This window comes from Notolepis coatsorum (assembly GCF_963971535.1).
Source record: "Notolepis coatsorum genome assembly, chromosome: 8".
In the NCBI taxonomy this organism is placed as follows: Eukaryota; Metazoa; Chordata; class Actinopteri; order Aulopiformes; family Paralepididae; genus Notolepis; species Notolepis coatsorum.
Genome location: NC_140172.1, coordinates 56,995,515 through 57,007,636, shown reverse-complemented (window position 1 = coordinate 57,007,636; position 12,122 = coordinate 56,995,515). Strand labels below are relative to the sequence as shown.

The window sequence follows — 12,122 nt, the reverse complement described above, 5'->3', positions numbered from 1 at the left end:
AGAGTGATGCACTGCTCTATTGTTAAGTTAAGAGCGATGCACTGCTCTGTTGTTCTATAAAGTAATTTAGAACTGAACTTTGTAAAGAAACTCAAAGTGTTAAGAGCAATGCACTGCTCTGTTCTATAAAGTGTTAAGAGCGATGCACTGCTATGTTGTTCTATAAAGTAATTTAGAACTGAACTTTGTAAAGAAACTCAAAGTATTAATACAGTCCCCCATTTGGGGCGGTTAGGTGGCCGAGCGGAGATTGCGTTCGTCACCAGCCCCGGAGCTGAGCTGGATTTGCCTGTTCGAATCCAGCTCACAGCTCCGGGGTTGTCACCAGCTTGGCTGGCCGTCTGCACTGATACAATTGGCTGTATCAGAGGGTGGGAGAAGCTGGCGGGGTGGGTCCGGGTCGTTGTAAACAGCGACTCCTACAGTTCGGTCGGGGCGCCTGCTAAGCGCGGATTGGACGTGAGGGGGATAGTGTGGTCCTCCCACACGCTACGCCCTCTCAATGAGAATCCGCGCTGCCAGGTGAAAAGAAGCGGTGATTGGCTGGACGTGTGTCGGAGGAAGCACGTGGTAGCCTCCACTCTCCCAGATGATCTGACTGTGGGGGGTAAGTGCGCAGCGACCAGGAAGGGACTGGGAATTGGCATACGACTAACATTGGGATGGGGAGAAAATCGGAGGAAAAATGGAGGGGGAAAAAGACCAAAAAAAAAATAAAAAAAAATACAGTCCCCCATTCTTTGACTTGTGTTGTTCAGGCTGGGAGAGGTGACTCTGAGGGACGTGAAGGCGGCCGTCGACCGAGAGGGGAATTACAGGTACCATTTCAAGGCCCTGGACCCTGAGTTTGGCACCGTGAAGGAAGAGGTAAGTGAGGGAGACAGTAACCTCCGTAGAGGGGGATGTTTAGTCTGGTTTTAGTTGGGGATATACCGATACTGGTATGGGATATCAGTCTGATAACGGAGGGTATCACTATCAGATAATTTTCCCAATACTAAAATCACATACAAATAACCATGTGTAACATGTCAGATATCAACGCAAAGTGTGGGAAGTGAGGTCCAAAAACACACCTGCAAGTACCACTTATAAGTGCAGCAAAGAGAATGAAACAGAGACCTTCGAGTGCATTCCTAGTTTTAGTTTGATGGTTTAAGGGACATAGTGCATTCCTAGTTTTAGTTGGATGGTTTAAGGACTGGTTTTGGTTCTTTTAAAGACACAATAAGCTACTGGCTCTGTTTACCTTTTTACTAATTGATTTCATTAGCTATTTGTAGCTGTCATGTGTTATTATTATTCCTTGTAACAAAGGCTCAGAGAAAATAATATTTTCTGAAACATTGTATCTTCTATTCTATCTATTTTAAAGGCCAAGCCAATTTGATAATGTGTTATTTTGTCTTTGTGTTCCATTGCAGTTTCTGTGTTTTCTCGTTGCTCATCATGACCTGCTTCAGTGTTGGTTTACTTTGTCTCCATGTCATCAGGTGCTGCTGGACGAAGCCCTCATCCCAGGCTGGGAGGGGAAGATAGTGACCTGGCTGGAGAGGTACACACACACACACACACACACACACACACACACACACACACACACACACACACACACACACACACACACACACACACACACACACACACACACACACACACACACACACACACACACACACACACACACACACACACACACACACACACACACACACACACACACACACACACACACACACACACACACACACACACACACACACACACACACACACACACACACACACACACACACACACACACACACACACACACACACACACACACACACACACACACACACACACACACACACACACACACACACACACACACACACACACACACACACACACACACACACACACACACACACACACACACACACACACACACACACACACACACACACACACACACACACACACACACACACACACACACACACACACACACACACACACACACACACACACACACACACACACACACACACACACACACACACACACACACACACACACACACACACACACACACACACACACACACACACACACACACACACACACACACACACACACACACACACACACACACACACACACACACACACACACACACACACACACACACACACACACACACACATACAATATCAAACACACACACACATGCAATATCAAACATACACACAATATCAAACACGCACACACATACAATATCAAACACACACACAATATCAAACACACACACAATATCAAACACAAACACACAATAACAAACACACACAATATCAAACACACACAGACACAATTTCAAACACACACACAATATCAAACACACATACATACAATATCAAACAGACACATACAATATCAAACATACACACAATATCAAACACACACACACAAGATCAAACACACACACACAAGATCAAACACATACAAAATCAAACACACACAATATCAAACAAACACACACACACAATATCAAACACACACACGATACTAAACACATACTAAATCAGACTAACACAGACAGTCGAAAACAGATCCAATGTAGATTAAATTAGACCTTATTGTTGGATCCCTGTGGGATCTATCTGTATTGAAGTAAATCCCATTATAGAGCCACTCAAAGTCCCCTAATGGACACAGCTTATGATTGTTACATGTGTTCAGACCCAGACTGATCTAGTCAAGATCAAAGTCTTTTCCCAGAATAGGAATGCAAATCTTCACAAATTATAGTGATATTGTATTGATAGTGAAAATAATGTTGCGGGGCTACGAGAGCGTGTATGGAATGTGCAATAATTTTAATTGGCGCACAAGTGCAGCCGCCAGTTCAGTCTCCCTATGTGGCGTATGTAATTTTTCACTAGTATGGTCATTAAATTGGTATAACATTTAGCTCTAACTGGTATTAAAAAGGCCTTAAAAAGTCTTGAATTGAACTTGTTGAAACCTGCAGATATGCTGGTGTACACACACACATACACTTTCACACTTTCATGCTAAATTTCAGCCAAAAACGGTGGCTGCTAGTGGGTGACTTGACTTACTTGACTTAAACCCTTTTGCTCTTTGGGGAGCATAGGTCATTCATGAAATCTCTCCAGCTGGTTCGGTGTTTTTCTCTGCTTCCTTCCATGATGTTCTTTCTTCCTTGAGATCCGCCTCGACAGACCTTCTCCAGCTGTTTCTGGGTCTTCCTGGCTTTCTCTTCCCCTGTGGGTTCCAGGTTAAGGCCTGCCTGGTTGTGTTGGAGGATGGTTTTCTCAGAGTGTGTCCAATCCAGCCCCATTTCCTGCGTTTGATTAGGGTTTCAAGTGGTTCTTGTTGAGTGGTTTGCCAGAGCTGTTCGTTTGTGATGGTGTTTGGCCAGTAGATTCCCAGGATCTGTCGTAAACATCTGTTTATGAAGGTTTGCAGTTTGTTTGAGGTTGCTTTTGTTGTTCTCCATGTTTCTGCTCCGTATAATAGAACTGATTTGACATTGGTGTTGAAGATGCGGAGTTTGGTCTTTGTGGAGATGTGGTTTGAATTCCATGTTTGCTTCAGTATTAAAAATGCTGTTCTTGCCTTCCCTATTCTTGCTTTGATGTCTTTGTCGCTACCTCCGTCCTTCCCCACGATGTTTCCCAGGTATGTGAAGGTGTCCACCTCGTCCAGTGCTTCTCCGTCCAGTTGTACGGCCTCTTCTAAATTGTGGTTCATCTTCATCTCCTTTGTTTTTGCTTTATTGATGTGTAGTCCTGTGGTAGCTGCAATTGTGGCAAGTTTTGTGAGTTTGGTCTGCATTTGTGTTTGTGTGAGAGGAGGACTATGTCGTCGGCAAAGTCTAAATCCTCTAATTGAGGCCACATTGTCCACTGAATGCCCAGATTTTGTTCGGCTGTGGTTTGTTTCATGATCCAGTCGACTGCCAGAAGAAAGAGGAAAGGGGACAGTAGGCAGCCCTGTCTGACTCCTGTCTCTACTGTAAAGCTGTCTGTGAGCTGGCCGTTGTGTATTACTCTGCAGGATGATTGTAGGTACAGGTGTTGGATGATGGTTATGAACTTCGTTGGGATACCGTAATGTGCCATGAGTTTCCATATAGTGTCTCTGTCTAGACTGTCAAATGCTTTGTGGAAGTCGATGAATGTGAGGTGGAGAGATGTGTTCCATTCCAGGGTCTGTTCTATGATAATGCGGAGGGTGGCAATGTGATCTGTACATGATCTGTCCTGTCGGAAACCTGCTTGTTCTTCTCGGAATTCTTTGTCCACTTCTTTGGACAGTCTTTCCAGGATGATCCTGCTCAAAATCTTCCCTGGCACAGATGTGAGCATGATGCCCCTGTAGTTGTTACAGTTCAGGTTGCCTTTTTTGGGGAGCTTCACCAGGTATCCCTCTGCCCAGTCGCTTGGCACCTTTTCTTCATCCCAGATCTGTCCAAAGAGTTTGTGGAGTAGTGTTGTTGCCATTTCTGGGTCTGCTTTTATGGCCTCTGGGGGTATTCCGTCAGGTCCTGGTGCTTTATTGTTTTTCAGTTTTTGAATGGCCTTTTTTATTTCTTGTTTATTGGGCTTGTTGGTGTTGACCGGTAGGGAGTGTACCGCTGGATGGATGTTGGCTAGCGCTGTCGGTTTGGGTCTGTTCAGTATGTCTCTGAAATGTTCTGCCCATCTCTTCAGCTGAGCCTCTTGCTTTGTGAGTGTTTTTCCTTCTTTGTCTAATATTGGTCTGTCCGGAGTTTTGCGTTTATTAGCCAGTTTCCTTGTGATGTCGTAGAGTTCCTTCATGTTGTGTTGAGCTGCTGCTTCTTCTGCTTGAGTTGCCAGGTTGTTGATGAATTGTTTTTTGTCGTTCTTGATGCTCCTTTTTACCCGCTTGTCTGCCGTGGTGTAGTCTTGTTGTGCTTTTACTTTTGCAGCTCTTGTGCGACTATTGTTGAGAGTGTCTTTGGCTTGTTTGCGAGTCTGAATTTTCTGTAGTGTTTCTCCTGTCATCCACTCCTTGTGGTGCCTTGTCTTCCTCCCACATGTGTCCTCACATGTCTCCGTCCATGCCCTCTTCATGTTCTGCCAACGTTCATCGATGGATTGATGTTCTTCCAGTTGGCTCAGGGGGTGGAACCGGTTTGAGAGACTGATTTTAAATTTCTCTCTGGTGTTCTGATCTTGGAGGAGGATGACATTGTACCTTGTACTGACTTTTTTTGCAGTGTTGGTGAATTTCTTGAGTTTTAACCGGAGAGTTCCTATCAGGAGGTGGTGATCTGTAGCTGCATCGGCTCCTCTTTTCACTCTAGTGGGTGGGGACGCGTGAATACTTTCCCTAAGGTGGTTGTCCTTCCGCATTCGGTTTGCGCGATCTGATTGGCCACTGACCTACGCTATTACGCCCCCCCTCGTAAGTAGAGAGTCGGCGCTGCACTCAACTGATTCATTCAACAGGAAGCGATTTGCGAGTACAATACACCATCACGCCAGAGTGGATAAATAAATGCTCCAGAAATGAATATGCGTTTTTTTCGTAACGTTAAATAATCTATCCACTCTGGTGTCCCAAAAAGGACAATAACACCACCTTATGCATACTGCACCTTATGTGAATACTGTGATACTGTGAATACTGTATATTTCAGTTGGTTAGATAGTCAATTCTATTGACTTATTTGTTTACAATGGTCCACATATGGTCCACAGGCAGGGGACTAACCAGTTGAGCTATACAAGCTGTCATGAATTGTTACTGACTAATCCATCATTTACACTTTTCAAGTGCCAATTGCGGTCGTCGTCCATTATTTGGCATTAATAAATCAGATATCATGCGTCTGTGCTTTTGTGTGTGCGCTCTCGCGCTGACTCGTTAAGCCTTTCCCTACGCATATTCATTTCTGGAGCATTTCTTTATCCACTCTGGCGTGATGGTGTATTGTACTCGCAAATCGCTTCCTGTTGAATGAATCAGTTGAGTGCAGCGCCGACTCTCTACTTACGAGGGGGGGCGTAATAGACGTAGGTCAGTGGCCAATCAGATCGCGCAAACCGAACGCGGAAGGACAACCACCTTAGGGAAAGTATTCACGCGGTGGGCGTACTTTTGTGAACCAATCAACCAACCAATAGAGGGAGCTATAGAGCTCCTGGTCGCAGCTAAAAAATAACTACAACACTTCCTCATCCTTCTCCTCTTTCCTCTTTTAGACCAGAGATGGGGGACACAGAGGATCCTGTGGAGAGACAGCGGGCCGTGGAATACTCCGAGAGACGGATATGGACCGACGGAAGAGTGGACCCTTTATGAGATTGGACTGTTGTCATGCCCACTGGTAGCCTAATTCTGCCTCTCCTTGGCTGCGTGGACCACTGGGACACACCTATACTCTAGCAGCGCTGAACAGCTGCTTGGGAGGGAGGTGCTGGTCGTAGCTCTGCCTGCTTCTGTGGGATGACCTCGGTTTGAAGCTTCCTCCTTTTTGAAGTGGCCATTTCTAATGTATACAATATTTAGTTCCAAACGCACATTGTGATCAGATGAGAGACATTCCAAGAGGGCTTCTAGCAACAGGATAGGAGCTGGTAGCTTACATTGCTTAGCAACAGGATAGGAGCTGGTAGCTTACACTGCTTAGCAACAGGATAGGAGCTGGTAGCTTACACTGCTTAGCAACAGGATAGGAGCTGGTAGCTTACACTGCTTAGCAACATGATAGGAGCTGGTAGCTTACACTGCTTAGCAACAGGATAGGAGCTGGTAGCTTACACTGCTTAGCAACAGGATAGGAGCTGGTAGCGTACACTGCTTAGCAACAGGATAGCAGCTGGTAGCTTACACTGCTTAGCAACAGGATATGAGCTGGTAGCTTACACTGCTTAGCAACAGGATATGAGCTGGTAGCTTACACTGCTTAGCAACAGGATAGGAGCTGGTAGCTTACACTGCTTAGCAACAGGATAGGAGCTGGTAGCTTACACTGCTTAGCAACAGGATATGAGCTGGTAGCTTACACTGCTTAGCAACAGGATAGGAGCTGGTAGCTTACACTGCTTAGCAACAGGATAGGAGCTGGTAGCTTACACTGCTTAGCAACAGGATAGGAGCTGGTAGCTTACACTGCTTAGCAACAGGATAGGAGCTGGTAGCTTACACTGCTTAGCAACAGGATATGAGCTGGTAGCTTACACTGCTTAGCAACAGGATAGGAGCTGGTAGCTTACACTGCTTAGCAACAGGATAACAGCTGGTACCTTACATTGTTTAGCAAAAGAGTGGAGGACCAAAATGGTTATTGTTTAAAGATCCCTTCCAGATGTATTTTAAAACCTTAAATGTTCTATATTGAATAACAATTTGTATTCCACCAAATTGTCCTCTTTAAAGTAATGTTTGTATAAGAGCATACTCCAAGTCATGCTATATAGTGGTATTCTGTTTATTTATATGTCCCTTGCATTGAAATGAATGAGAAAAAGAAGCCTGCACATTGATGGATTTACATGATGGATATACAGTAAGCCCTAGAGCAGGGGTCGGCTATTAGGTTTGGCCACGGGCCAGATTTTCCCCAAGCCATTGCTTGGCGGGCCAGGATCAAAAACAATGGCTAATTTAATATAGTGAAAAAAGACAACGTTTTTCTCTGGTCTGCATCCCCTTAACAATTGTGTGTATTGCGCCGTACTGTATTGTACCCATTCTGCAATCTGTTAAATAATTCATTCATCACCTTAAAAAATTCATTCATTCATTCATTCATGAACAGCAGATCAGCTGTTGCAGATCACCGCGGCGCGTGATGAACAGATCAGAAGACAGAATGCATGAAAACACGACTCACCATACCTTGTTTGTTGTTAAGTCCTTCAAAATCCCTGCTAATGTTTGAAACATGTCACATATCCACTCGCCGCCCTCCAATTCCAGATTGGCGTTGAATGCAGCTACTTTATCTGCCAACTTGAACACAGTTGTCATCATTTCCTCGTTGTTGTTGTTGTCGCCACATATTATGCAGAGAGGACATCGGCTCGGCACGCAAAAATCACCGACCTGTTGCGATAAACCCGTATTTTAAGTATGGCTCATGTTTATTAAAAGAAGCGTTATATTTCCCCGTTATCCAAGCTATCCAAAGATGTTTGTTTTGTTTTTTTAACACATTTTGTTACTCGCTCCATCTCGAACGCGGAAGTGAAAGTGCATTAGGGAAATATACACGCGGCCCGGTGGGACTATTCCATTGGTTCTCCCAGTCCACGTGACCATTTCTAGCATTTCAATTGGCTATAGTGACAGACATGCTTTTGATGACTACCGGTAGATAGATACAGCTTCACAATAAAAGACACCCTGGCGTCCCGAGTGAATATTTCCTGCGCGTAAAATAAATATCATATTCTCAAAATAATCTGACGGGCCAGAAATTATTGCTGGCGGGCCAATGTCGGCCCGCGGGCCGCCTATTGCCGATCCCTGCCCTAGAGCCATTTCACAATATTGTGAAGATAAGTCTATTAGATCACAATAGACTTGTCACAGCCTTAATAATAGCCTATGTCTTTGCCTTCTTTAATGAGGTTGACTTGTACATTTAATAAAATAATAATAATAATGTATTGTTGGTGATGGTGGTTTAAGGGTAGGGGGGTAATTCTTTCATCAGATTTACCAGTGAATATAAGTGTCATGCTGCCTGGTGCGCATGCGCTGTGACACCAATGGCGGAAATACACTGCTCGCTCTGTACCACTCGTTTTGTAACAATGATTTAAAAGGTTTATTAGCAACTCTGAGCTTTCAGACCCCAGCGTTTCGCTGTGTTAAACCCATATTGTACGCAGGGGCGGACCTTCCTACAGGCGATATAGGCGGTCGCCTAGAGCGCCACCCAGAGGGGGGCGCCAAAAAAAATTAAAAAATATATTTTTTATAAAAAAATTTAAAAAACAATTTTTCTCTGTGCAGTTTTGGCGCCCCCCTCTATATCTGCAACCATTATTTTTACATAAAAAAAATTCTAACATAAGGGAAAATGAGCCAAAAATCTAAAACGCTCGGTCGGTCTGAGCCTCAGCTTTAGGTGTTCACAGTCAGAACATGCTAGAGCGCTGTGCATTGATGGGTATCGGTCAAGTGTTTATAGAATTGAGCGTTGAGGAAAGAAAGACTAACGTTAGAGGGGGGGGGGGGGGGGGCGGCGCAGTGGTGAATCTCGCCTAGGGCGCCAAATGTGCTAGGTCCGCCCCTGATTGTACGCTGGGTATCTTTGAAATTCATATCTGATATATTTTTGACCCATCCCCAGCCAGTCCCGGCGCCATGGGCGGGCATTAGGGGGCCCGGGCCCGCCCACTGAGTCAGCTGTGCCCACCCTGGTAAAAAAAAATCTTTTTTTTTCTTTTTTTTTTCAATCAAAGTAAACTATCCAAATCCTTAGTCGGGGACAGCCCTAGTGGGCACTGATGTCAACAACAACACTACTGAAGCTAGCACGGCACTCTGTGAGAATTCGTTTTCTACCCTCAAGAACGTCTTTACAGAACATCGCCTTAGTATGCTTCATCGACGCAACTAAGGCCATTTTAATTCAGTTGGCATTTGAGAAGGACTTAACAAAAAAGTTCAGGAATGAGTGGAGGGGCAGTGTTTTAAGAAGATTTCACTCTGTCCCCAAACACCGCTTGCCTCTTATGATGGTGAGTAGCCTGTGGAGGAATTTTGTTTGCTTTTTTATGCACCTTATTTTTGTCAGTTCAGTTCAGTTTGTCAGTGAATTCAGAAGTGTTGAATAAATGGAGACTTTTCAAAGATATAGAATAGAATAGAATAGAAATGTATTATCCTGAGGGAAACTTGACACTGCAAATCACTCAACATTAAACATTTAGACAGAACAAGTCACAAATAAGAATAACAAAACAAATGGCCTAAGAATAGAATAAAATGAAATAGAATAAAAATAGAATAAAAGATACAGTAAATAAATACAGTAAAATATACTGAAGTCTACAGTAGGTGTAGGAAGATGGTAATTGTCACTCTGTGCTCAGTGATGCAGTGAGGCACAGTGATGCATTGTATAGTCTGATGGCTGTCGGAATGAAGGACTTCCTGTGCCGTTCAGTGCTGCATTTAGGTAGTGTGAGCCTATAACATGCTCATCCTGTCAGCCAAGTATGTGTATAGTGGGTGGGAGGGGTTTTCCCTGATGGCCTGGAGCTTAGCAAGGTTCCTCCTCTCCGCCACCCTCGCTAGAGTCCAGCTCCACCCCAACCACGCTACTGGCCTTCTTGACCATCTTATCCAGCCTGTTTGTGTCCCCTGCTCTCAGTCCGCTGCCCCAGCAGGTCTGTTATATATATATATATCAGTTCAGTCTGTTTTTGTATAAGTGAAAGTTCTTAAGATAGAGAGAAATTAGATTTTTCAATTGCCTCTCTGCTGTTTAGTTCAGCACCGTGGGCAGCGCCAAGCAAGCCACAGCGCCGCTGTCCCAGCTGAAACGTATAAAAGGGAACCTGTGTTGAAAAACCATTGTGCCCCCCCGAGAACATTTTATGCCCCCCCACTCATTTGTTTCTGCAGCCTGGTCTGCCCCTAGCTCAAAAGCAGCACTTGGTTAATATGAGCCTGGTAGCGGCATAGCTGAGAGTGACTGCGGTTACAAAAGCCCCTGGCTTGCAGATCGCAGTCACGTAAGGGGCTAGTGCTGCTCATCATCTACAGGTGAATGTCCGGCCTCATAATATTGATTTTCTTGACTGTCTCGAATACCTTTTCTTGGTCGTCTGCTTCTGCACCAATTACATGATGATATATTCAAAGCTTCGCTATGATGACAGGCAGTGGGGGTAAAAAATGTATAAAGGTCTAAAGACCTTAGGCCTACTATATTTTTAACATACAAAGGTTTTCAGTTCAGTTCCAATTCATTTAAATGTAGGTAAACAGGAAACGTTTTCTTTTTTTTATGTGTTCAATGCAAGCTTGCAAGTTTAGTTGTCGTGCATACATTGGAGCTCTAATGAATGGAAGATGAGTCTTGTCTGAAGCCTTTGAATGAATGAATGAATGAAAACTTTATTTAACAGATTGCAGAATGGGTACAATACAGTACGGCTCAATACATACAATTGTTAAGGGGATGCAGACCTGAGAAAGACGTTTGTCTTGTTTCCATCAGGGTCCCCCATTTTCAATTCATATAGACATTTATGACATACACAACATACATGACATTTATGGCATAGGGACATATAGGTATTTAGTACTGATACATTTGTGACATAGGCGGTATTCAAATATACAGTACTGTTACCCCTAGATCCTGACAGAGTATATACATATGATGGGGAGGGGACTGTACATTAGGAGGGGGTGGGTGGGTGGGAGGGAAATATACATACGGCGGGGAGGGAATATATACATGCGGTGGGGAGGAGACTGTCTATTAGGAGGTGGTGGGGGTTTTGGGCATTTACGGTGGCCAGTTTCGAATTGCAGCCTCCCGTAGCTTAATTAGCAGTACAGAAGCACTTTCCTTCTGCAATCCACGATCCAGTAACAAATGTCACTTGCAAGAGCTCTGCCATTTTGAAACTGATTTCAAATCGGATAATTGCTAAATTCTCAAAATAGGGGAGACAGGTCTGTGTACATTTTGATAGTTCGTTTTTCGTTTCAAACGGAAATACGGAAAAAAAACTGAAAAACGAGGTTTTTCCTATTTCCGTTTGAAACCAAAATCGAAAAAACGGGACAAACAGAAATATGGAGCTGTTTTTCGTATTTTGGTGTCAGAATCAAATGAAAAAAGGAGTAAATAATGGGCTGCGTACGTTTTTGATAGTTCGTTTTTGATGTGAAGAATGGAGAACGGAACCACGTGACAAGTACATTTTTCAATATAAAAGCCATGCACGATCTAACGTTATATGTATAATGTTATGAATAAATACATGCATACAGATCTATACCAGGGTAACGTTATGATACATACATTTTTTGTTTTGTGCATTTTATTTAGACATATTTTATGTGAAGTAATAGCCTAATATGGAAATATAGCCTGTGTGGTCCGTGTAC

At 43.8% G+C, this 12,122-nt stretch overlaps 1 protein-coding gene across 1 annotated transcript in view; it reads left to right on the top strand.

Moving 5' to 3' along the window:
* LOC311232973 (dixin-like) overlaps positions 1 to 8,619 on the top strand; it is a 72,756-nt gene extending 64,137 nt beyond the window's left edge. Inside the window, exons 16-18 of the mRNA XM_084319818.1 lie at positions 759 to 867; positions 1,494 to 1,555; positions 6,242 to 8,619. Of these exons, the coding sequence (XP_084175944.1) occupies positions 759 to 867; positions 1,494 to 1,555; positions 6,242 to 6,341 (271 nt within the window). The 3' untranslated portion in view covers positions 6,342 to 8,619. The remainder of the gene's footprint in view (positions 1 to 758; positions 868 to 1,493; positions 1,556 to 6,241) is intronic.
* Positions 8,620 to 12,122: the final 3,503 nt, after the last annotated feature.